The sequence below is a fragment of the Pseudopipra pipra genome, chromosome 8, assembly GCF_036250125.1.
Source record: "Pseudopipra pipra isolate bDixPip1 chromosome 8, bDixPip1.hap1, whole genome shotgun sequence".
NCBI classification, from domain to species: Eukaryota; Metazoa; Chordata; class Aves; order Passeriformes; family Pipridae; genus Pseudopipra; species Pseudopipra pipra.
This window is the reverse complement of record NC_087556.1, coordinates 25,584,009-25,609,564: the sequence shown is the minus strand read 5'-3', so window position 1 is coordinate 25,609,564 and position 25,556 is coordinate 25,584,009. Positions and strand designations below refer to the sequence as shown.

The 25,556-nt window shown below is 41.0% G+C and overlaps 1 protein-coding gene across 1 annotated transcript in view; it reads right to left on the bottom strand.

Moving 5' to 3' along the window:
- Positions 1-25,556, bottom strand: part of SORCS3 (sortilin related VPS10 domain containing receptor 3) — a 286,940-nt gene that overhangs the window by 197,204 nt on the left and 64,180 nt on the right. The window contains exon 2 of the mRNA XM_064663258.1: positions 211-278. Within this exon, the coding sequence (XP_064519328.1) occupies positions 211-278 (68 nt within the window). The remainder of the gene's footprint in view (positions 1-210; positions 279-25,556) is intronic.

Here is a 25,556-nt window from a genome sequence, read left to right as displayed (position 1 = left end):
CCCTCTTGTTCTTCATTAAAGAAATGTGTTCTTAATCATATATCTCTCTTCTAAAAAGTAACTGCAGTTACCTCAGATTCTCTCCCAACTCCTCCTCCGATGAACTCAGATACACCCCCCATGCCCACCCCTCCACCTAGCCCCCAGTTTTACAAGAGATACAGTGCAACCCTTCCATGCCAGTTACTATGATTCCTACAATCCACATACCTCCATAGTGAACTCTCCGTAACACTCCCCAGGTTGAAGTCGTAGAGCTTTGTCAGAATGAGAATCACCTACAGAGGGGAATGGGAGGGAGGGGGAGAAAGGGAAAAGAGAAAAAAAAGTTTTCCTTTAGATTTTGTAAGAGTACACAAGGCATCTGAAATCACCCAAAGGAGAGCTTAGCATTTATCCATTAAAGTTTTGGTATTATAGGATAAAGTCAAGTTTAAAAAATAAAAAGGAAAATCATTAGTTTAATACATCATGTAACCACTAGCATTTATTTTAATCTCAAAATGTTTTGCATTTGAAATAAAACATGCCAATAGGAATTACTCAGACTTTGTGAGCTGGCCTCTCTGCAACTACAGTTATTCAAAGTCAGGGATGGAATCAGATGAGCCCTTCTGAATTCAACAGTCCAATCCAACAGAGTCAACCTGTCTTGTCTCTCAAAATGCTACCACTAATTCTCTTCCTGCTCCCACAGCAGTGGGACCAACCACCCCTTTCACTTGAGTTTCCCAGCTGAGAGGCTGCTGGGTGAGGAGTTTAAAGCTTTGCAGAAAAATGCTAAAGGATTAATCAATATCCCAGCTGCTGCAGCAGTCAGGTACTGTCAGCATAATACCAGGAAAAAAACTGTTCAAATTGTGAGGGACCTTGGCACGTGACTATGCAGTCAGCACCCAACTTAATGGCTTTAGAATAGATGTTCCAAGCATTCCTCTCTCTACTGGATTCATTTTCAGCATCCCCAATTGTATTTTTCCCTTTATTTCCCCACGCAGAGACCTTTAGGAGGAGGATAAAAGTCCAGCTGCTTCCAGCAGGGTGTGAAAAGAAACCTGCCAGGCAGTTTTGAGTCAGCATGTGCAAGTCCATGTCAGCCTAAACCATGGGGAAATAAGGCTAATATTCATTTTATTGCAACTTAAACCCTGCACACACCTTCCCATAAAAAGGGGGAAGAGACAGCTGCAAGCTGCAGCAACCAAGTGTGGGAAGCAGGGCAGCCTTCTCCCAGCTAACACCTGATGAGAGTGACATTTTTAGGATGTTCCCTATATTCCCACGGCACTCAAACAGGACTCCTCTCAAGAGTCTCTAGAAAGTCATGCACCACAGCACAAGCCCTGCACTGCCTGAAATTACACCCTTCTAATTGCTCACAGCTGTGGTAAGGTTTCATAAAGTTAGTTTTCCAATTTCAGAGAATCACACCGATGACAACTGAGTTCAGCAGACCCTGGATCTGTCCCTAAACATAGTAAATAAAATCTCTGTGTCCTGGTCAAATTTCAACAGAGTAATTCTACCTTAAATTGCAACTACAACTAAAGGCAGCATCCATATTCTCCCAGCCCTTTATGTGTCTCTCCCCAGATGTCCTATGCCCTATATTTTTGAGGATGTCACTTATCTATTATAAACCTTGCAAATCAGCTTTACAGAAGTGGGTTGAATCCTACTCAGCTCCTGGGTATATATTCATAGTAAAAGCATGTTTAGCATGACTTTTCTGGATTTTTGCCCAGGATGACAGACTAACATCCATCTCTGCTTGTTGTTAATGCATAGGAAGCAAATGTGTGAGCATCCCTTTGCAATATCTCACAAAGGGTTTCAGGAAATAGCAGGAGTTGCCTGAGGCAGTAGTAACACAGAATACAGCCACCTACAGCAACCTGTCCATAAAATCACTCACCAAGCAGACTCAGGCCAGGCAACATTCTTGCACCACAACCCCAGGTGGCTCCCACTCTGTCCCCACTTGCTTTGGAGACAAGGCACTTCAGATTCAATAAACGCAACTCTTGCACTGCTTTGGGAGTTTGAAAACCAGAGAGGATCTGAGAGTCTGAACACACAACCATCACAAGGAAAGCTGAGAAGGCACTTTTCCCCCAGACACTGCCTCGTGAGACCTTGGAGCAAGCATAACTGCCAAGGAACCATCACAGGGGCTTAAGATACAAATCAAAGCCTGAAAGGAACTGCTGTTTTCATGGGGTGCATTTCACATGGCAGTTGCAGAAAAAACTTCAAACCCTTTCAAGAGGCCACTCCGAGGTCTCCATATCAGGCCGCCCCAACTGCTCTAACAAACTAAAACCAGGGACATCAGGGACAGATGTGGGCAAGTATGAGATTTTCTAAGACATTCCACTGTTTGAATGGTTTAGTAGAAAAAGAAAGGAACAAAGCATATGAAAAATTAGACATATTTTCAAAAACTGAATTCTGACAGGAGAAAAAAGGAAAAAGGAAAAAACCCTCATTGATTCAAGCTGACACATTTGATTCCAATTTCTGTTTTGTAGTTGAAGAAGCTCAGCTTGTTTTTGTCAACACTAACAAATAACCTTGTTTTTTTCGTTCCAGAGTAATATTGCATTAAAATCTTGGCGGTTTTCATTTTAAAAGCTGAATTCAATTGAAAATTGAAGATTTTGCATTCTATGTGCTATTTCAAAACAAAAACATTTTCTTCCCCTGAACTGGGAGAAATATAGAATTGCCATCCCACAGAAAATGCCCACTCTGCAACATAAATGAAGAGGAAACCATTTTGCTCTGTGGAAAAGAAACACAAGTGAATAAAGTTCCAAATAACTCAGAAGTAATAAAATCTTACACTTAGGCATTATTTAGTCAAAATAAAGAAAACACCCTTATGGTGCCAAATTAAACTGCTTCCGTTCATCAAACCAATCTTCCCAAAATTAATTCCAAGTCAGCTCAATGCTGAACTGCATTTTTCTCTAGGATCATACTGCTCACTTTGGGGAATACAGCTCAGATATGGAATTTCCCCACATCCCATGGTCAGGCTCCACATACCATACTGTGCTTCCCAGGACACCCCAGAGGCAGGTGTCCCTTAGGACACCAAGCAGCTCAGCCGGTTGAGAATGAAAAAAATGGGAAAGACAGTCTGCAGAACAGAGTGTGGAAATAGGGAGGCTGAATTACAGCTCCCTTAAGGCAATACAATCCCTCTGGAAAATGCAATTTCAAGCTAAGCTTACACAAAACTAAATGACCTGAATAATTTAACAAACTGTTTTGGTTTTGTAGACAGAAGTGGGGATGGAGAAAGGATAATGAGAAAAAATATATTTTCTTTGGTACCAAATGATGTTCCAGTCTTACAAGAATTTCCTTATGCACTTTATTTTACACACGTGCCTCTCCACAGTGTATATGGGGGTTTTTTTCAGAAACTACACTGAACACCTACTGAACACCCTGCTGTAAGGCTTGCACAACAAAAATGCCAAACCCTGTCAATTGCTTACCTTCAGTGGTCTATACTTCAATACAGATTAAGAGCCTCTGGCACTGAGAAATCCTGGCATAACGCCATATAGCAAAATGAACCACTAAATCCAGATTTAATACGATGGACCTCTTCTTCAAAATAAGGCCAGCAAGTATCCAAGACTGTCCCATTCAGCAGTCTTGAGTCTTGACACAACTTGGCTGGCATGAAAGCAAAAAAAATATAACCAGAAACAGTTGCCCACATTGCATTCTGTCTCAAAAACATATCCCTAAAGGGATCCCTATTGTTCAGATGATTACTAGGAATCTCTGAGCCCATAAATCACAAAAGTACTTAGAAGCTCTTCAGAGTATTTGGTGGTGTAACAATCTTCCATGCCTATAAAATTTTACTATGAATGAAAATTACTTTAGTTCATTAAACTCATCTCCAGATCTTGCCAATTCCTAACTGGCAAAGTGCTTTGCTTATACCCCACAGTGGAATATATAATGCCTGTTTCCCACAGATTAGAGTGCAAAGGCACTGCAGTTCCTTCAACAGGTTGACACTGAACTTCAGAACAACCAAAAAGTGCCACACCAAAGGCAGTCATGCTCCTGTATCAAGGGACAGTCAGAGAAGGAGAGAGAAGAGCACAGCAGCCAGAGAAAGTAGGTGATCATTTCAGACAGACATCTGAAAGGCCAGCTCCAATTCAATTCATGAGATTCATCTCTTCTCTAAGTGATCCTGCTATATTAGCACAGAGATTAACACAGCTCATCAGTAGCCCTGTGCACACGTTTACCAAGTGTAATTAATAATGAGTAAAGGGACAAGCACTGGTCAGCACACAGCACAACACAAAGAGGGCAGACAGACTTACATGGGAAAAACAAGAGCTCTCCACTCACTTGCTCTGGCTTGGTGGAATCTTCATTTCCTTCCCACAGACATATTTCCATGATGCTCGCAACCTTTTCTGTCCTCCACACTAGCCACAGGAAGCTTGTTTGCAATTTCCATCTGCCACTTCCCAATCCACATGAGAGCAACAGCACCCAACAAGTAAGTTTCAAACGTGAGCAACCACAGGATACCGGGAACCAGTGTCAGTAAATTGCTCACAGCCAAAGGCAAATTGGCTTAAAATGCTCCAGGACTTAAAAGCCAGCAATGCCCTATGAAGGTCCCTAGTGTTTCTTTCTTTTGGATTTTTTTTTGTTTGGGTTTTTTTTTGGTGGTGGTGGTGGGTGGTTTTTAAGGCATGAAGTTATTAATAAAAGGTGAACTGTTTGACAAGAACATGGAAGTATTCATGATGATAAACCTGCTAAGTCACTCTTTCATATAATCTCTACATTCAAAGCTAATTCTATCAAAAGCCACCAATACCAGCCTAATTTTTCCCACATAAACACTCAAAAGACAGGGAAAGGGCCATTTACATGCTCAACATACATTTGTGCTTAAGTGTGTCGTGGGTTGACCCCAGCCAGCAACTAAGCACAGACCTAGACTCTTAGTCTCTCCCGACCCCAGGGGGCTGGGGGAGAGAACTAGAAAAACATAAGTGAGAAAAACTTGTAATTATAGACAAAGACAGTTACATTAGTCAAGGAAAGAGAAGAAAACATAAATAAACAAACTAATGATGCAAAGGCAGTGCCCCCCACACCCCCAGCAGATCAATGCAAAGCCAGTCTTGGAACACTTGGAACACAGTTGTTGCTGCTGAGGATGATATTGTATGGGACACAACACCTCTCTGGCCTACCCCTAAGGCAGGCAGAGTGACAAAAAGAAAACCTGACACTGTGAAAATCTGTTCAACTATACCTAAAACATCGATGTTTCGTCAACATCGGTTTAACCAAAAATTCAAAGCACTGCATGACAAAGGCTTTTCTGAAGAAAAAATTAACTCCATTCCAGCGCAAGTATTTTCCTAGATTAAGGTACAGTGATTCTGTACAACAATCACCACATAATCCTGGTCTCACCAAAATCAATTCACATAGATACACCTTCAAAAATATTTGCATGCATGTGTGTGATCACACTGTACAACGTCATTATCCTCATTTCCCCTGGAGGTCTAACTGCAGTTGCCAATACCCAGGAGTGCCACCTCCAGTTGTGAGAAGCATACAGAATTATTACACAGCTCCCAGGTGAGGAATTTAAATTGCAGAGGTGTTAACAGATTCTACAGGCATCACCACTATGAAACAAGGCAAGTAATGTCATCTTTGTTTTACTGATGAGGAACCAGAGGCAGAGAGAGATTAAGTGAAAGATTAAGTGTTTCTCTACATGGAAACACTCAGAAAGAAGAATCCAAATCAATTTTTAAGATTTTGGTTCAATTCACTTTGCAAATACATATGAAAAATCAAATTAAAGACCACTTTATTCTGAAAAAGAGTCTCCATCTAGGAATTTAACATAGCTGAAATAATCGAATTCAGCACATTTAGATATTTTAAGCTAAGAAGCATCACCTGGAAGATAAAGCACCAATCCAAGTTCACCCAAAGTAACAGAATGATTAGCTAAAAGAGGAACACATACACCTTAAATACCAATCTACCTTCTTTTCCACTGCCTGGTGAACTTAGCTGAAGAAAACTTATCTATTATTGTTAACACGACTTAACAAATAGCACATCCTAAGACCCAAGAAGAAAACAACAGAGGTACTAACAAAAAACACAGGCCAAATCCTGCCCCTGGAAATCAGAGCAACACTTGTATAAGAGTAAAGTGATGCCAATTTAAGCTGCAGCAAAGAACTTTTCCTTTTTTTTTTTTTCTTTTTTTTTTTTTTTAATCTCCAGAGAGATAAAAATGATCTGTGGGTGGCTTCAGGCAGTGCAGGCAAAAGAACCCTCTGAAATTGAGAGAGACAAGTCCCAAGATCACACACAAAAGCAAAACATGTTCCAGTGAACTTGTGATCTCCAAACAGCTGAGACTGTCAAATTTGTCCTCAAAACAAGAACCAGTAACTAAAAGGAAGATATTCTACTTTAATCCTCCTTTGCCTGTGTTGCTTATCATTTTTCAGTATGAAAACTGCCACGGTATGCTCTTTTGGTCTCCTGTCCTCCTCCCTTTCAATATAAATCAGGCAGCAGAATGGGCTGGAGACAGAGCAGGAGAAGTCTTCCGCTGGATTCCCCTTGGGGCAGCTGGAGACAGATCACATTATCTTCACAGAAGTGCCTTCCAGATGTAAGCAGCAGTTTGAAATTCCCATTTACAGGGCTTGCACTAAATGAACAGAATCTTAGGGCGTAAAAAAAAAACAAAAAACCAAAAAACCAAAACCATTACAGTGCTTTGCAAAAAGAACCAGACTGGGAAAGGCCAACTCTCTCCTCCTATGCCATTACTAGCAAAAGCAGAGCAGGAATTTTTTGTATTGTTTCTCTGCTTTGGCAATTCAAGGGCAAGCCCAGACTGTCAGACAAACAGCACCCATCGGCGTCAACACTGAGAGAGACACCTCTTCCAGTGTCACAGATTTACCTTTCTGGGTTCACACAAATCTAGAAAGGATTTCTAATTGAATCTGACAGGGTCTCTCACGCTTTTGGTTTTAAACATTTAGGTGCAGGGGTGGTAATTTAGGATATGTTCAGAGATGCTTTGCACATAGAAATCCTTCCCGTGGTTTGGAATGCAGCTAAATAACACCACCACCAAAGCAATGAGTAAAGACTCCAGGGCTCAGAAGAGGAACCTGACTATAAGGTTTTAAAATAATGTGGGAAAACAAGTCAGATTTTCCCCCTCCCAAACCACAGGTTCCAATTATCAACCAAAGGAGGGGCACTCATAGCCAGTAGCTGTACACTGGCTGCAAGTCAGTTGCATTGCTCTTTCATCTGCACTACACATTAAAAACTGCACAATGTCTCTCATGCAACGTTTTTTCCAAGAAAACAGGGAAAAAAATGGTAAATCCTGCCTCAGTTTCAATAAATGTGTCTCCTGAATGCTCACCTTTAGTGCACACACACACAAAAATAGCAACTACAATTGCAATTGTGCAAAACCTCCTTATTAAAGAAATAAATGGAAGGCCTACAACAAGGTTATCAGTCCTTAATGAGCAGCTGGATTCTGTCCAGAGGCTGCAGTAGAGCACATACACGTACACATGCATGTGTGGGTGTGTAATACAAAAGCTATTATCAGCCACACAGCATCAGGAGAGAGTGTCTGGAAAAGGTATGGTGATTAGGAATAAACACACTGGAGGGGAGGGTGGACACGGCAATACTACCAGAAGCTTGTGAGTAGTCAGAGAAGTCAGAGGTAGTAAAGATTTCTCAGATTACCTGATTCACCCCCCTGAAAAGGTTCCGTTGTGCTCCACAGAATCTTTCCCAGCTCTTCAGTATGGTCTTGCTGCACATAAACAACACATTCCCACCAGAAAAGGCATCTAGATTGCTTAAAATAACAGAAGCCTGAGCTTTATCTCTGTGTAACTCAGTTAAACATAAATACAATCTCTCCTGTCAGGTAGTGATATGATTTAAGGGTCCCATATCATACCTTATAAAAGGTGATGGTGAAGAGCTCATAATTTATTTTTATTGATTCAACAACCCACACTGCATCATATCTCCCAGTTCTTTCACTTTGCTAAGTAGCCTCCACTAAAGCCTCAGAAACTTTAATTTTTTTCTTTTTCCCTTCTCCATCTTCCTTTTAAAACTGTTGTGTGCACGTCTCTAAGTTCAAGAAGAAAATTAAAAGGCCCCAGTTACTTTACCGGCTCTGTTCTTATTCCAATTATCTTCCAATACCATCTGTGAACCAGCAGATTTTGTGCAGCAATTTAACTCTGTGGAGTCAGTCACATACCTGCTGAAGGGCCATTTAAAGCTTCTGATGTGGGGGGACAGAAAAAAGAAAGAATGACTTAAACTCCAAGTGTGGGTACACTACCTTCACAGGACAGTTCTCCATTAAAAAAAAAAAAAAAGAAAAAGAAAAATGTTAAGAGAACACAGCCCTTTGAGATCTTATAAACAGCTAGGACAGACGATGGTATTCCTTGAGGACTGAAGGCAAGACTGTCTGGTTCTACAAAGAAAACTAAACTATGTGGGGAATTTTGTATCTAAGCCATTTCTGAAAGGAAAAGAGAAAAAAAGCTCCCATAAAGCTGATATTTCAAGAAAATTCAGGCTGCTTACTGATCTTCCACTTCAGACTCCATATTCTACTCAGTAACTCTCATTAAGTTGGATATCAGGAGAAAATTCTTTACAGAGAGAGTGATCAGGCATTGGAATGGGCTGCCCAGAGAGGTGGTGGATTCACCATCCCTGGAGATTTTTAAACGCAGATTGGACATGGCACTGAGTGCCATGATCTAGTAAATGGACTGGATTTGGACCAAGGGTTGGACTCGATGATCTCAGAGGTCTTTTCCAACCCAATCGATTCTATGATTCTATGATTCTATGATTCCTCTCACACACATCCTCTGCCTCTCACCTCTCCCCTATATATGTGCACATACATATATAACATATATAATATATATACATATATTACTGATGTTCTTCAGATTCCAATTAGGAACTCAAATAACTGGTATTGGGAAGTGCATGAGCAAGAGATTCTCTCTCCTCAGGGACAGAAGATGGACCAATACCCTGCTGAAGTCCTTTCCAGCCTCATGTTTATGATCCAGAGATTTACTTCACGTGAAAATGCCTCCCTGCCAGCTAGCACAGAAGAACAGCAGCAGGGAATTAGGTGTCACACATATACATGCCTGTTGTGTTCCCTAAAATATGGAGCCTTGCATTCAACATGACAGCAGGGGTTGGGTGCTGGAGAAGCCACTATGTCGGCAGTGCAGGCTGGTCACTCAGAGCAGGAAAGGCACCAGAGCCTCCCCACTTTATTCCCAGTTTTGATACCAGCTCACCCACCTGCAGATAGGTTAATTTTTGTTGGCAATGTTATTCTGAGACAATATTATCATTGTCTCCAAATTATGCAATATTATTAAATTTCTAACAACATTACTCTGAGAAAACATCCTCTCTCTCCAGGGGAACCAGTCCAAAAGTTGGAGTTTCACAAATGTGACGAAAGAAAAGAAGGTACCTGTTGGGATACAAACCCTTGCATCTGCTTTTGTGGCCTGTTAAAAGACCTTCCATTCCTTATTAACAACAAATCCAAGTACCTTAGACTTTGGCTTATTTCCTTCCTCGCAACAGCCCAGGGAAATAAGGATTGTTGCAGTTTGCCAAGAGATGAGTTTAGGCACAAAGGGGAAAAGGGTAAAACCCAGCAATTGTTCAGTTATGGTGCTGGAACTACCAACATCCAATACCTAGAATTTGCTACCAGATTTAATACCCCACCTTGAACAACTGTAACATCATTAGTACAAACCCATGATATAATCACAATATTTTAAATATGCGTACTGAGACTATTTGTAAATATAACTAAACAGTAGGGAAAGAGAAATAGGAGAATCACCAAAGGAAGAAAAGATAAAAATATAAGTGATAGTTTAAAATATATGAGTAACAGGCAACTTGGGTCAGTCAGGCTGAGGAGGTGACACAGAATTGGAAAGTGCCAGAGGTAAGAAACAAGTCAGGGCTCTCCACAGACAAAAGGTCAGAAGTAATAGTTTGAGTGCTAACTAGTCAATTAACATATTTTTACATTATTATAGATTCAATTAAAATTAAATGATCTGATTACCTTATATATTAAGGTAATAAAAACGTGGTCTGTCCAATTGACTATACTCTTCTGACCTTGAACCTATGTCTATGCAGTTCTCATCTGCAGATGACAAAATCTACTTTGAAACTTAGTGGCTCAGCTGTGGTGAGGTCAAACTCTGCCCTAGAAGCTCCTTTTCCTACTGGTACTACTTTGAAATAATCTTTACTCTTGATTTTAATCATCTTTATTCTATTTATTTTCATTTTCATTCCGTATTCATCAGGTGCATGCATTTCATCATTATCACAGTGACTGAACTCCTTTGCACCATAACTACACAGCTTTTCATTATTATTATTATTATTTTTGTCTTATATCACTAAGTTAAATAAAATTATTTTGATCTGTGAATTTTAATATGTTGCTGTGAAAACACTCTCTCTCTGGGCAATTTCCTTGCTTTGCTCCTGTGCAGAGCAGCTCTTCCTCATGCCAAACACCCCTGGAGCCTGGATCTTATCTCCTTTGGAGGGCCTAAGCAAGCAGACTCTCATGAAATCTTGCTCACTAGATATTTTCAGAAACTGGGCTGGGAATGATGCCTAAGGTCTCAAAGCCAGTTGATGGACTTCCACAGCAGGCAGGTGCAATGGGGTGCAGCTCTGTCTCCAGCTGACATTTAACTATTTCAGGTTGCAGCTACATCAGCAAGAGAGAAGGAACATGATCTGTATCACAACAGCCTGTAAACAGCTTCACCCAGACATAGAGCAGCTTCCCAGCAAATGGAACAGGAAATCTGAGCAAACGTTGCCCCGTACTGCCCACCTAACAGAAGGAACACATCCTGTCTTCTTCATTCTTGGACACATAAAACTTCAAAACTGTGAATTCAAGGGGACTGATGGGATGTCTCCCCCCATGGCAGCTGAAGGAGCATGCCCCTAAGATGCCCTATTATGGGAACTTGACTTAGGCTAAGGATTCCTCCAGGCAGCAAGAGGCTACAACAGCCACACTCCATGGACTTAGCCCCAGGATACACCCAGGACTTGAGAGGGACAGTAAAGACAGAAGAGGGACCTGAACCCCCAGTTCAGAGCTCCAGCTTGTCATTCAAGCCAGATGACCCAAAACAGCCAGTTACCAGTTCTGATCCTGCTGCAGAAATGAAGCTTTGGAAGATACAGATGATAAAAAGTGAAATTTTTTTTCTCATCTAAATATTTCTTGAAGGTAGGTAAAATATATTTGTTTAAAATCTGACCCTGTAGGAAGGAAAAAAAAAAAACTTTAATTTTTTTTTTTTCTCCCCCAAAAATTGACCTCTGAAGGACTGGCACCAATTCATGACAGATGGGGGTGGGAGAAAATGAAGGAATGTGTCCAGATCCACAGTAAAATTTTAAATTTTGGTGTCAGCCCAGTAGGTCAATTTTGGGGGGCAAATTAAGAAAAAAATCCATTAGTCTGTTTTTTAACTCAGTAATAAAGAAAATGTTTTTTCCCCACTTTAGAAATACCTTGTGCTAATGTCTACATGGGGACATGTGGAACAGCGCAGTTAAAGCTGTCAAGGGCAATTTTTCTTACAGACTTAAGTGTTCCGTTACTTAAAAAAAAGAAGCTGAGAAAAATAGAGGAACTTGAATTCAAATCTCCTTTAATGTAACATTATGGCTGAGAATTTCAAAGCTGAAAAAGTAGGAAACTCAGAAGTATGGATTCTACATTATGCACATGAATTGTATAAGAGAAAAGAGGCAAATCACCACTGCAGAAATCCAAAGCCCTATTAACTTTTGGAACCCTTACAGGGTTGGTTGGGGCCCAGGGGCAGTTGATAATATGAAAACGTATGGCTTGCTCCATACTGAAAACCTCACTGCAATAGAAAATTTTCAGAAGGTTTGACCTTGTGAGACCACTCTCCTTTTCTTACTTAGGGATGTAAAAACTTATTTGTATGGACCTGAAAAATTCTTTCTCTCCAGCTGACAGAGAAATCTAAGCACGGTCTTCATTTCAAGCCACTATCTATATCTCATAAGAACTGTGGTTGTGACAACTGGGACTGCTGGCTGACATTTGAACTGAGACTGCTTTAAAGATGAAGATTTGGGATGCTAAAGTCCAAGAGATTTGCCTGTGCCTGAAAAAGGAAATCTCAGTGCTTCGCTCTGCCAGCACCTGAATTGGCTCTCATTGCCATCACAAGAACATCTGGGACTCACAATCTGGAGGTAGAAATGGGGGAAGAGAGCCTCATATTTTCTGAAAATACTCTGTAGCTCTGCAGGGACTCCAGATGACCTTCAGCAAATTTCATATACATGGGCTATAGGGTTGTTTTGCATGTTGTACCAAGACATCAAAAACTACATGCCACTGGAGAAGGGCTCTAAAAAACACTAATAGTCCCACTGACTATTTCTGCATTGGAATGTTCTCAGTTGAGCACCAGAAATTTCTCAACACTTCCAAAAATCCTTCTGCCCCTTGAGGAACATAGCAGGAAATGGCTATGCAGTAAGACAAAGGAAGAATGCAAATTGACTAAACAAGATCTGTAATGGCCATTATACAAGGTCTGTGAGAGCTTTGTTCTGGAATAATCATCAGAATAATCTCCTCTCCCATACCAGTCACACCTCAATGTCCTGTCCTTATGAAAGCCATGAAGTCACAGGAGCAGGACAGACACTCCCTACCCTCTTGTCACTCCCTGCCATACAATCTCTCTAGTATCTGTTATGACTGCAATAAAACCCAAGATTGGCACCTACTCTGAAACAAAAACATGGGCTGGAGGTGGGCCAGGCACAGCAGATTGTCCTGTCTTATTAGAGCCTAGACTACAAGGGAGCAATGGTCTCTGGATGGCAGCAAGGACAGAGACAAGTGACAAGGCTTATCTGAAGGTGAAATTCATTCCCCTTCTCACATGACATAAGAGCACAAAGTCTTAAATAGGATACTACAGAATAAATTTGCTCATTTCTTTTCAGGTAAAGCTAGGTCATCTCCACAAGTTTCAGCACAAGTTATCTCTCTGCATTGTGATCCTTCAGCAAACAAACCCACCCCCACTCCAAGTTTCATGATATGAAGGCTGCAAACCCATCATTAAGAATACTTCTAATAACAACATCCTCCAAATTCAAGGACTCTGACATAGTCTAGATCCAAAATTCTTCTGTTCTGCCTTTGTGACTGTGCAGAAGTGCATCAACATTACCAGAGGCTGAAGTATGGTGGGGACCTGATTCTTTGTCTTACCTTGCAAGATGCAAAAGTGAGCAGCACATCTTTTAAGTACCTTTGACATACTAAAGAACAATTCCAAAGACCCATTTTGCCCTTGATGTTTTATGGTTGCCCTTTCACAAAGATGATCATCTACAAACTACTTTTTGTAAAGCACCTCCCAAATCAGAAATATTTCTCTGTGCCCTTTTACAGCAGGACTGACAACAAGAGCTCCAAAGATAATCTTCAGTAAGCCCAGTTACTGGAACCTGTTGTAAATCCACATACACAACACAGAAGAATGAAGATACTCTCCAGTCCAGCCTTTCAAAGACAATTGATACAGGTGTCTCTAGTAACTACCCCAGCACAAGACTGATTCCAACAGCTCCACAGACTCCTGACAACACTCCTGCAGTCAGAGCAGCTCCCTAGGAAATTGATGCCACAGCGAACAGGCACTAGGGGCAGAGCCTTGAACCAAGTTGTCAGAGCATCACAGAGTCCTTCCCTCCCTCACTGAGCTCAAGTTATCTCTCATGGATTGTTGCACTTTGTTTTTCCTGAAGCCCTAGCTCTTGGAGGCCAGTGATGCTTTAAAATAAAACAACAAAATCTCATATGCTCTTTTTTGCTTCTTTTTTTTCTTTACACACCTGTATAGATGCAGCTACATAACCATTTTAAACTCCACTGCATTATTTTTTTCTTTCTCCTAGAAGGAACACAGAAAATCATCTCAGGCTGTTTTAGATGCCTCAGATTAGCAATGCTACAGTCAGAATAACACAGAGCACTCTTGAACAGCTATTGCTAGTACTTGCAGATGCCTTGAGCCCTTTGCATTCAAAACCACTGTATTTACATTCAAACATAAAGGAAAATAAAAGCAATTTGATTCACACACTCTTACATCAAGAGAATAAGGGATATTTTTGGAACAATGGCTCAGCATTCGCAGCACACGTCGTGTTCTTGATTAAACAAGAGATCCGCACGAACATAATAAACCTGTAATTTTATTGGCCAAGCACTATGAAAACAATTTAGAGTACATGGATTTCAATGTTAAGCAAACTGCAGCCCATGTACAACACCCATGAATTATAGCAGTTTGGCAATGAGCTGACCAGTTGCTTCTCACAGCCCTTAATAACAATCATCCACATCTTCACAACACAAAAGAAATTAGAAATGCAAGAGGCCTATTAGCTCAACCAGAAAATACAGGATTGTTCCCTATGGGATAATTGCTAATACTCTGTCCAAAGTAGATTTAAAGCTGTAAAACAAGGTAGCTTCTTTAGTGAGATTACTCAGTGTGGCTCAGAAGTTAGTTCCATAAAGCTTTTTCTACACATTAAATTTAAATGTTTCCTCTCTTTAAGAAGGTTTAATGCTAGTCCAAGGAGCCTGGTTTCCTTTAGATTCCTCTCTAGTCAATAAAGAGAGGGGAGAGTTGGTCCCCTTTTGCTACAAAGCAGCAGCATAAAGAGAGTGACCTTCTCTGGCTAACAGCCTTCACAAACTGCTCTCCCTCCACCCAGACAGTCCTTGTCAGCTCTCACCTGTAACAGTACCTCAGCATCACCTTTTCCCTTTGGCACTATGGAGGTAGGTAGTCTCATGCCCCCCATCCATCTGAGAAGTCTTCTGGCCATATATATGGATACATGGATTTCACTCTAAATATTAATTCAGTAAATCACATCTTTTAACTCAGTGAACACTCCCATCATGTGTCTGCACATCAAATCCACTTTGGCCAAACCTCAATAGGGACATGTGGCAACACTGCTGGCCCAGGGACTGGCAGCTCTAATGCAAAATATAGAACTTTACTGTGTCCTGTACTAGGGCAGGAGCTCTGGCACAAGGCTATGTCTAGTTAAATGTCCTTGCTGCAAGTAGTGTCAGTCCTTGCTCCAAATACCAAGCTGTATTTCCACTGCTCAGTAGGTCTCGATGCACTGCATCAGCCCCTTGGAAAGTCCAGAATTAGCAGAGATTTAATATGTGTATCAGAAGAGCTCTGATGTCCTTGTGAGGGAGGGAAGGAGAGGGTTACAGGAGTTGCAGACATAGGAACTGTAGTAAGTATGCCACAATCCAAGCTAAATCCAAAGTCTTGCAACAACCAACACAACAGCATCTTGCTTCATGCCCAGGAGAGTCAGTAATGTCATCATAAAAAATGTGTGTGTAAAGGTGGAAACAGCAACATTTAGCACTAATTAGAACTTCAACAGATTCCAAGTGATAAAACTAAAATCTTCAGCCTATACTTTAGGTCATCTGATTATTATTATTATCAACTAATTTTTGAAAAACAAGCGGTAAAAAGGTGAAATGATATTTCACATGACAAAACAGAGCTGGAATCTGGAGAAGGTGTCTCATAACACCCAAGTATTCCATGAAAAGCCCTCGCAAACGCTGTTGTTACACAGTTACCAGTGAATGGGTAATGACCCCAGTAAAAGTTTTGAGAAGTTTTCCATGCAAGGGACAATGGAAAAGAACATGTACAAATCAAACTTCATGAGTTTTGCGCCTCTACCTTTATTTCCCTGAGAGAAGTTACTTCTGAACTGACTTCTAACACCCCTTCAATACCTCTAGTAAAAACGAACATGTCCATGACTGAGACTCCACTCTTACACTACAAAATTCCCTGCTATTAACTGAGGTATTGTTAATTGCTTAGTATAAGCATTCAATGAGTGCCCTACCCACTAGGTAGTGCCTTTCTAAAACAAGCCCTGCTCTCTACTATTTTTGATATCCAGAGACATTTGCAAGCAGGATTTCAGCCAGTCACCTGCACTCACCCCATGAGCTCATTACGTTATCATAGGAAGGTGTGACTGTAAGGGACAACATTTTCTCTGGAGCAATCCACAGAACCAGTGTCCCCAGATAATGAAAATCCCAAGACACTTCCAAATTCCTCTGAACAAACTTCAGACCTTCCCATAAAAGTTGAAACAAAGCAAAATCCCACCAAAGACCCCCAATATAATACAGCATAGGAAGACAGAAAGGAAAAGTCAAGGGCAGTGCCACTGTCCTCCATTCTTGCAGTAATGGGGAATCTGAGAAATGCCAAGACAATTGTCTGAAGTGGACCACCAAGAGCAGTAAACTATGTCAGATACATGACATCTCTCAGCTCCATAGCTGATCAAGGAGACACCTTTTAAATATTCTGCTATTTTAGCACACTTTCCAAAACTCTTTCACAGTAAGAATTGTCAAACATTTGGCTAGTGTTAGCATTTTCAGAGATCAGGGCACCCCAAAAAATAAGATGTATAAAGAACAAGAGCACAACTAACAGTTGTCTATTACAGACCTCCCTTCTTTTACTCAAAAAAAAGTGACCATGTTACAGTGAAGAGTGATGCTTTTATATCTATCATGGTTCTATAAAATGCTTCACAATGAAAATTGCAAAGAAGCAGTGATTTATTAATTCTGATATGAGAAAAAAATATAGTTTGAGGATGTAAGATAAAGTTCTTTTTCACCTGAAGAATTACCTTCCTTTTGGGAAAGGTGAACCACCCATATTGACAGAGGAAAATCTTTGGAAGTAGTAGCAGAAAAAGATATTAGGAGTGGCAATCACCATGTCAGACACACAACACTGCAGGGAAAGGGAAGAATGGCCAGATAATGAAATTACAGGGCATTGAAAATGTCAAAGAGCGACTGTGCTCTACCATCATTCACAGGTTATATGAGGCATTAACATGCTGATATCCCATTCCAATGACAAAGATGGCAACAGGAACAGAAAATAGTCCAAAATGAATCTGTTGCCGAGACCAGGAATTTAATGAAACGGGGAGATGAGCAGAAAATTAATCTTATTTTCACTGTGCAGTCTTCAAACTGGAAGCTGCTGGCCCTGTTCAGAAACAGTAATAGCTCAAGGATGCATTTTACTTTCCTTATCTATCGTACCCCTATACTTATGACTCATCATCACAAAAAGGGGCATCAAGTCTCACAAAAAAAGGACCAACCTTGTTGTCAGGCAATGACACACAAGCTGCATCAAGGGAATTTCCAGTGAGGTATAAAGGAGAAGGAACACGTCCTTCACAATTAAGGTGATTCACCACTACCTCAAGGCCCTAGGAAGGCTGGGGTATCTCTGTTCTTGAGGAATTCAGAACTTGACTGGACAAGGCTATGAACAATTTGATCTAACATCGCTGCTTGATCCAGCTTTGAAGCTGATCTGAGCAGGAGCTGGACCAGAAAACCTGAAGAGCCTCCCCCCAGCCCCAATCTAAATCACTCTACAATTTAATGAGTTCTGCTCCCTTCAAATGGAAACACCATTGATCAATATGAGTAGCACACACAGCAGTAAAGTCAGAGGACTCTAAATCTATCAGATTTAACTTTTCTAACTTGCTTAAGGTAGCTGATCACTGTAAAAAGAAATCTTCTGCCACCATTCCTCCTATTAAAAAAAAAAAAAAGACAGGTTGCAGTAAACAAAAATGTACAGTCTGTTTATGGAACATGGTACATAACACAGTTTAGGACAGATGAAAATGAACTGTCAGATCCCAGACAGCTCCACATGGAGCCACCATGTATACCTCTATGCATCCTATCCAGGTGTGGCTACGCAGCAGAGCAGGGCAGCACCATCCCAGCAACACCACCCAAAGAAGCTAAGGTCATGCTAGGAGCATTTCCTCTGCAAAGTTAGATGCAGCAGAAATTCTGCACCCTAAACCTCCAAATTCTGACATTTCTCCTAGGTCTGGTACAGAAATGGTCCTTTTTTCAGCCCAACCAAACAAAATCTCCTATTGGAAGGCTGGAAGCAAGACTGCTTCAAAAGGTTAGACAAGGTCAGAGCTAAGGAGTAGTTGATAAGGCTATCTGGCCTCCACATTGGTTTCTTATAGAGATTGAATTTTCTGTTTCAAAATTGTATTTCAGAACAAAGTTCACCTAAATTTAATCAGAAACATGTCTTTGAAATACAAAAAGGAAAATGAACAAAAAAGCCCGTTCACTTAATTTAATCTGGAAAACATAAATAAAGTGGTTACCCCATTCCGTCAAGCAGATGCAAATTTAATTGCAGCTCATTCAATTTGTTTTGCTGTAAACAAACAAACAAACAAATTAAAAAAGCATGGGAAGAGAAACCCTTGGAAACACTCTCTCTTATCACACATAGTGTGTGCGTCTCTCTCCCTACTGGGCCATATCACATTTAATACTACAGTTTGCAAAGCCCGCTTGCATTCAATCTTCTAAAGGTGCATAATCAATGAGGCTTTGCAAAGTGCATGTCTTCAGTAAGCAAGAGTATCTGGACATCTGTGCACAGGGATGATTCATTGAGAGATGTGTGTAAGACAAAAGACACATCCCTACCGATTTCAAGAAGGCCGCATTTTCACCACAGTTTATTGACAGCCAATCTGCCAGACAACAAACTTAACCAGCCTGTGAATCAAAAATCTTTCCACCCACAAGATCATCATTCTTTCCCTGCTATACAACTGTTCTTTGCATCATGCCTGTAAAGTTCACCTATTGCTCAATTAAGGTGTGGATAAGATCTATCACCTCAGGGCATTCTTAAATACAAGCATCTTGTTCATTACAAGGGCATAAGATTCTTCTCTCTCCACTGAGCAATAGTCATGGATCATGTGGCAGGAGCCAGCCTTGGAGGTAGGTAGATGGATGTCCAACTGTTTCATGCTTCATGGTCATATAACCCATGCCTTGTGGAGATCTATGGACAGACAATACAGACCTTGGTAATGTCTTTGTGACTCAAAGCCCATCTACCACAGCAGCAGAACAAATGAACAATAGCCAGCTTTGAACTGCAGCCTACACTCCTAATTATACCTGAAGTGTCTCTGGCAACATCCAGGACTGGCTGAGATAGCATTGACCTGTCAAAACACATTGGATACAGTAAAGTGTCTCTTTAGAACATGGAGGCAGTTCCATGTTCCCCGTACTTCAAATCACTGGCCCTCTATAAGAGCCACTCCTGAGATCTGGACAACACACAGGTTTGTCTGCCTGCCTTGCATTTACACAGCCCATGAAGTGACTGCCTAATGTAGGCACTGCGTTGGGAGAGAGCTCTGTGTTCAGACTGACTTAGGTGAGTTTATTTTAAAGTCAGATCATGCTTGCTTTGCCATTGTGTACTTAAAAATCATCCAGATGCTGCACAACTTAAGATTACTCTGAGACTGCCCTGTAAAGAATGCAGTACCTAGAAATGCAGAGTCTGAACATTTCAAACATAAGCATAAAGGCAATACAATGCACTGATAATTTCGTGTAGATTCTAAAAGCTGTTACTAGAAGGGGAGTGTGAAGTCCCCTTTGTATTGCCCACATCTGATTTCTTACACAGCTCTTCCCAGTCATCTTTTACATGAACACCCAAGGTGCAGCACCAGTCTCCTGCTGGCTAGTAGTACTGCTGTCCTGTACAAAGCTGTTGGGTGCCCACTGGGGCTGCAGGGACTGGCTGACTTCTCAAGAACTTTAGAGAGCAGTAGTACAGCCTGAACGGTGTGCAACCACAGCCTTAGATGGAGGAGACATGGCAAAGAACACCAAAATAAGCAGAACTTACAAACAAGGGGGGATTTCACAGTGCACTGTCACTGTTCCAGCTTTGTTACATTTGAATGTCAGGAACAAACTTTGAAAACAGGCATCTGAACAGAACTGAGTTTAGCAGTTTAGAGAGTTACCTCCATCAGCTACACGCTGTTACAGTTGGGACGTGTTAAGTGCCTTTTGCTTGCCCCAGCAAGATGGTGAAACAAGCTAATCTTCAAGCCACGACTAGGACACTGTTCTCCAAATAAAGTGGAAATACCAGCAGATCCAGTGGACATCTAGAAAATACCTATGCCGAACAGAAGCAAGCACCTCTGGGAAGATAGAAAGCAGAGCTTCATCTGACTCCATTTCCATATTGGCTGAAGTCCCTCATTGCTCTCCCACCTCTTTCTGTCCTGACATAGCTCAGCTTTTCTCCTCAGCTGGAAATTCAGTCTTGTCTCTGCCACCCCACACAGGCCTTGTTGCCACTTACCACCATATAAGAGCAGTCTCTATTTCTCCCCCGGCCATAGGAAGCTTAATCCAATCCTCACTGCAGCACTTCCTGCACAGCCTATTACAGTTGTTTTTCTTATCATTCTTCCCACAGTCTGAAGTAAAGATGTAATCACCATAGCAGTGGTGTAATCCTGCAGAAATTACTTTGTCACAGGGAAAAGTGCAAAAATACAGTTACTTGCTTTAGCTACAGTGGCTTAGAGGGACACAGTTTTAAGTGCTTCCTATTTTTCAGGAAAAGACTGAAAACTTGGGCCTGTATGTATAGCAATCAGAAAGTACTTGTACTTTTCCTTATAGAAAACCCATGAAAATGATACCAGGTCTTATCTGCCAGAATTATATAGTATTTCTGCCTCAAAAGCCTACATGCAGTTGTATCTGAAAAAAAATGTGACAAGTTACTCCAAAGGTTCTTGTTATTTAACAGGCCTGAAGAAGAGGCCAATCTGCACATTGATTCTTGCAAATCAAGATGTCATTGACACTCACAGAGAGATGCAACTAGAAGCAAAACCTGCTGCCACTGCTGCAACAAGTGACAAACCTGGAGGATCGTTGAGATTTGGAAGTGTAGAACAATTAACTAGTGAGCTCTAGAGATGTTATCTAACCAACCTCCATTCCCCAGGTGGGATCTAGTTTCTCTGACACTCCCAAAAGATATTTACCTAGTCTGTTTTTAATGATCTCTGACACAAGAAAGTACCCTTCCAAAGAATCTATACCAGGCTTTACTCACTATGAACCTTCTCGTAGGAACTAACTTTCTCTGTCTTGCTGTATTTTAAGCATATGGTTTCTCATCCAACACTTCACAGAAAAAGGTAAAAGACTGTTTACCTTTAACAATGGTCTTTTACATTCATTTTATCATTCCTCTTCAGTTTTGTCTTCTTTAGCTGAGCAACTTCCATCCGTTCAAGATGTCCTTGTAAGTGAGGTTACCCTGTGATAGAGCATCTTCATTCTTCTCTGAAAGAGTCTCTCCAAATGATTTTATCTTTCTTTAAGAGAACTTAAACTGGCCACAGAGTTAATGCTAAGGCCTTACAAATCCAGTCTGGCTTTTTTCACTAAGTATATAGGAGGAACAAGTCTTCCAAGTTTACCTGCCGTGAGACAGTGCCCTAAAAAAAAAGGACACTCAAATGCAAAAGGGCCTGGACCCACAAACCTCAAAGTGGGAAGCCCACTTCCTAGAACTCAGGGTATCAAACAGGGCTCTGTCACTGACATCTTTTTAATACAGTGAGGCTGAATTAGTGTCTGACCTTTGTTTCAGAAGAAAAAGATGACGCAGTGAAGTCTACTGGTGTAAGTGGCCCAGAAGAAAAGCCAGAGGATGCAGCAAAGAAGTTTACAGGTTCACAGGTGAGCAAATGAGAACCCAGTCTAGATCTACCTTCCTCTTCTCCCTCCTCCAGACCAACCTGCCTGGAGTCCTAAACAAATATTTTAGTGAACAAATTCAGTGCTACGTAGTTGTACAGGTATTTCAGCAAAGGAATTAAAAGTACCCCTGTCAAATATGGCAGGCATCAAGAATCACTGTCACCCTGTCCTCACAGAGAAAGGAAGCAAGAAGACTGGAAGCAACCAGAAAACACAGCCACTGGGCAAACAAAACAATCAAAGACAAGATGAGAATGCTGGAGAAAGAGTAAAGAAATAGCTAGGTTATACTCCAATATGCCAAGCTCTGGAAAGACTAAAGCAACTTTGTCATTAGTAGAGAAGACAGTTCTTGATATACAGCCCTTTCAAATCTGTGTAGTGTAAGTGCAATTTATGGGGACTATAATGCAGTTAATTTATCCCCATAAAGGAAGGAGACAGTGTAACTTGCTAGACAGGTTCTGTTCTTACCACCACTTGTGGTGATATATTTAGCCTAAGTTTCTCTACCTGACTTTTCATTTCTGGGTAGCTTAAGCTACTCAGACACTAACCTTATTGTGACAGTGTCAGAAATGACATGTATCTGGATGCATTTTTTTAATTGTGGTTATCCTTTTTTTTTCCTTCTCTCTGGTGCACATGAAAAGTATAAGCCTGACAAGAGTAGAGAACAAGTCATTTATTTTCTGTCACAACAGATATGCAGCACAGGACAAGTTGCCTATGCATCATTGCCTGCCAGTGTTCATCAGCCTTGGCTCAGGGGGACCCATCTCTAAGAGTAAGAGCACAAATCAATTTTTCATGACTGTTCAGGGTCAGCCTCTCTGTTTGACACCATGCATTTTTACCAGCTGTGCTAGTAGGTTCTGTCACATGGATGTCTATTCACTAAGAAACCCAAACTATGCATATCAGCTGATCTGAGACACTCCTTTACTTCCATTTCCACAAAAAACTTGTTTTCATTAGCAAAAGATTAAAAGCTGGGGTGTTTTTTTTCTTTCCACATGTGTGCTGTGTTCATTCTTTCACCTTCCAGGCTGCAGTTATCCCAGGCACACAAGATGGACACACAAGACAGGCACACAGAGAGAGATGATAAAATCTTTCAATAGCAGTGGTAGACAAGAACTCCTAACTTACACTTTAATTTTCATGCACACATCAGGGCTTTTTTAAGTATTTTATTATAACAAGAATATTTTTATTATAGATCTATAAATATACACCCATTTAGTGGAAGATCTTAGGGTATATACAACTGCACAACAGCAGTGTTATTTTGAACGTGTATTTACTTATGTATCTGCCAATCAAGGCTGCTCAGAAGAAAAAAAGCCATGTCAGTAGACTTCAAAACAAGGAAAAAGGAAAGCAATGTAAGAAAGGAATCCAAAGGAATACTTTGCAGCTATCTTTTTCCAGTCTTTATGAAGTATTAAAGTTCCAGTGCAGATTTTCGTGGTGCATAGGTTCATTTTTTGGGGTTGGGGTTTTTTTTTAACAATATATATAATGAAACTAGAAAATAGTATCACATAAATCTGTAATGGTAACAAGCCTGGAAAATTGTATCAGTGTAACTGATTCTCAATACGTATTTGAGAGCATAATTCCATAGGATACTTCTTGTATTCTCTTCTTTGCCCTGTGCTGCAACTTTCCCAGAGGCATATAATAACATAGCTGATGGTTTAGCAAAAGCCCCTGCTTTCCCAGATAGCTGAATTTTAACCTGCATAGAAGGCAATCACATCTAAAAGCATGGAGGATAAGCTCCAATTTTCACTGTATGACTGCAGGTAGCTTGAAGCAAAAGGAAATTGCAATCTCTGAGCAGCAAAGGGCCACTGTAAATAGAGGACCCGTAACAGTTACTGAAGTTATCATTTTTACCATCTGACTTTGGGTAGAGGAACATGCAGAACAAATTTACTAATAGATCAAGCTGCTCAAAGCCCTGAGGTTGGTGACTCGACATGTGTGCATTAAATTCAGTGTATACATGGCATTTATTTCCTGTCCTGGCTACTAAGAAATGGCTTATAATAAAGGGAGTTCATCTGAAACATTCCTGCATCTTTATACACTTCTTTGCTTCATATTGTGGAAAGGGATAAATCATACCAAGTTTAGCTGTCTGAGTTTCCCCAAAAGCTCTTGCTGCTAAGAGCGTGTTTTCGGAATGATAACAGGCTGGTGGGCAACAGGCAGCAAGACAGCAGGCACTTTGCAGCAGCAGTGCAAGGCAGTGGGAAGTTCTGCAGTTTCCCCGTGGGACACACTAAGCTGTTTTGCCTTTCGCTTCAGTCATCGGCCCTTCTCTACTTTGCCAATAGTAGAGAAGGGCCTATTTTCCCTTGTGCTCTACATCTCCTGTTTTCACTGTCATGCTCTCTTCAGGTTTCCCTACCCTGACATTCTACCTGTCTTTTCTCTATTCCTTTCTAGTTACTCTTCACTTCCTTCATCCAATTTCTCCCTGACCATTTCTTCCTAAATTATATCACCAACACACAGCACTTTCTTCTTTTTTTCCTTCTTCTTGACTTTTCTGTCACTTGTCCTTGACCACCTGACACCTCTGTTCACACATTAGATGCAGGAGTCCTTCCCCCTCGTACCATTTCCTGGTATTTTGAAAGAACTCCCTGTGAGCTCCTACACTATATATTCTTTTAAGTTTCTTTTAAACCACTCCTGCACCATGATGTCTCTGAAATACCTTACAATAGAAATGGTTGTGGGTACTAGTAACATCCTGTATTTGGTCTGCTAAGATGAACTATGGCATTCTTTTTCCTGTATTTTCCCAGCTGATGCTGTTTCTGTAACACCTAGGCTACAAGCCCCTTGAGACAACAACCACCCTCTCAGTCTCCCTTTTTTACCATCTCTTGAGCAATTCTCCAGGCAAAAATTAGTATCCCATATATGACTTCCAAACTGAATGAGAAGACAGAAAGAGAAAAGCTAAGAGGAACACTGCACTGCCATAAAACCAAGTAGTAACACATCAGATATTTTTGTGTTGGTATTTTTTGCTAACGACAGATAACAGGCCATGGGAGCTGCTGCTGTTGCAGGCATTTCGTAATTCCTCCCCAGAGCCCAGCACTGTGAGAGGCTGAGGCTGTCCAGCTGCAGCTGAAAAGAAGGCACAGGCCCCCCAGAGTTTGTTCTACTGAGTAAGGGAAGCCCATCAACTGCACCACAGCAGTGCCAGCTGTTACATGAACCTATTTGACATACACATGCACAACCTGTGCCTTCCAACAGGCCAAAGAAAGCATTGGTTGCTGAACTAATTGCTCTGACTGCTACCAGATAATTTAATTTTACCTTGATAGTAAGTAATTAATTTCAGCAGCAATGGGTCCTCCTTGACCAAAGCTGAGTCTGGCCTGTGATATTTTTAGCTTTGCTAGTCAAGTTTCTAGTGGCAATTAAAGGAAAAGTATTGTTTAGTTGCCTTCTGGGGGTATGAAAACAAGTTCCTCAGCCTTTCACACCAACACTTAGTGTCATCCTGTACTACTGACAAGCAGGACAAAATTCTGAC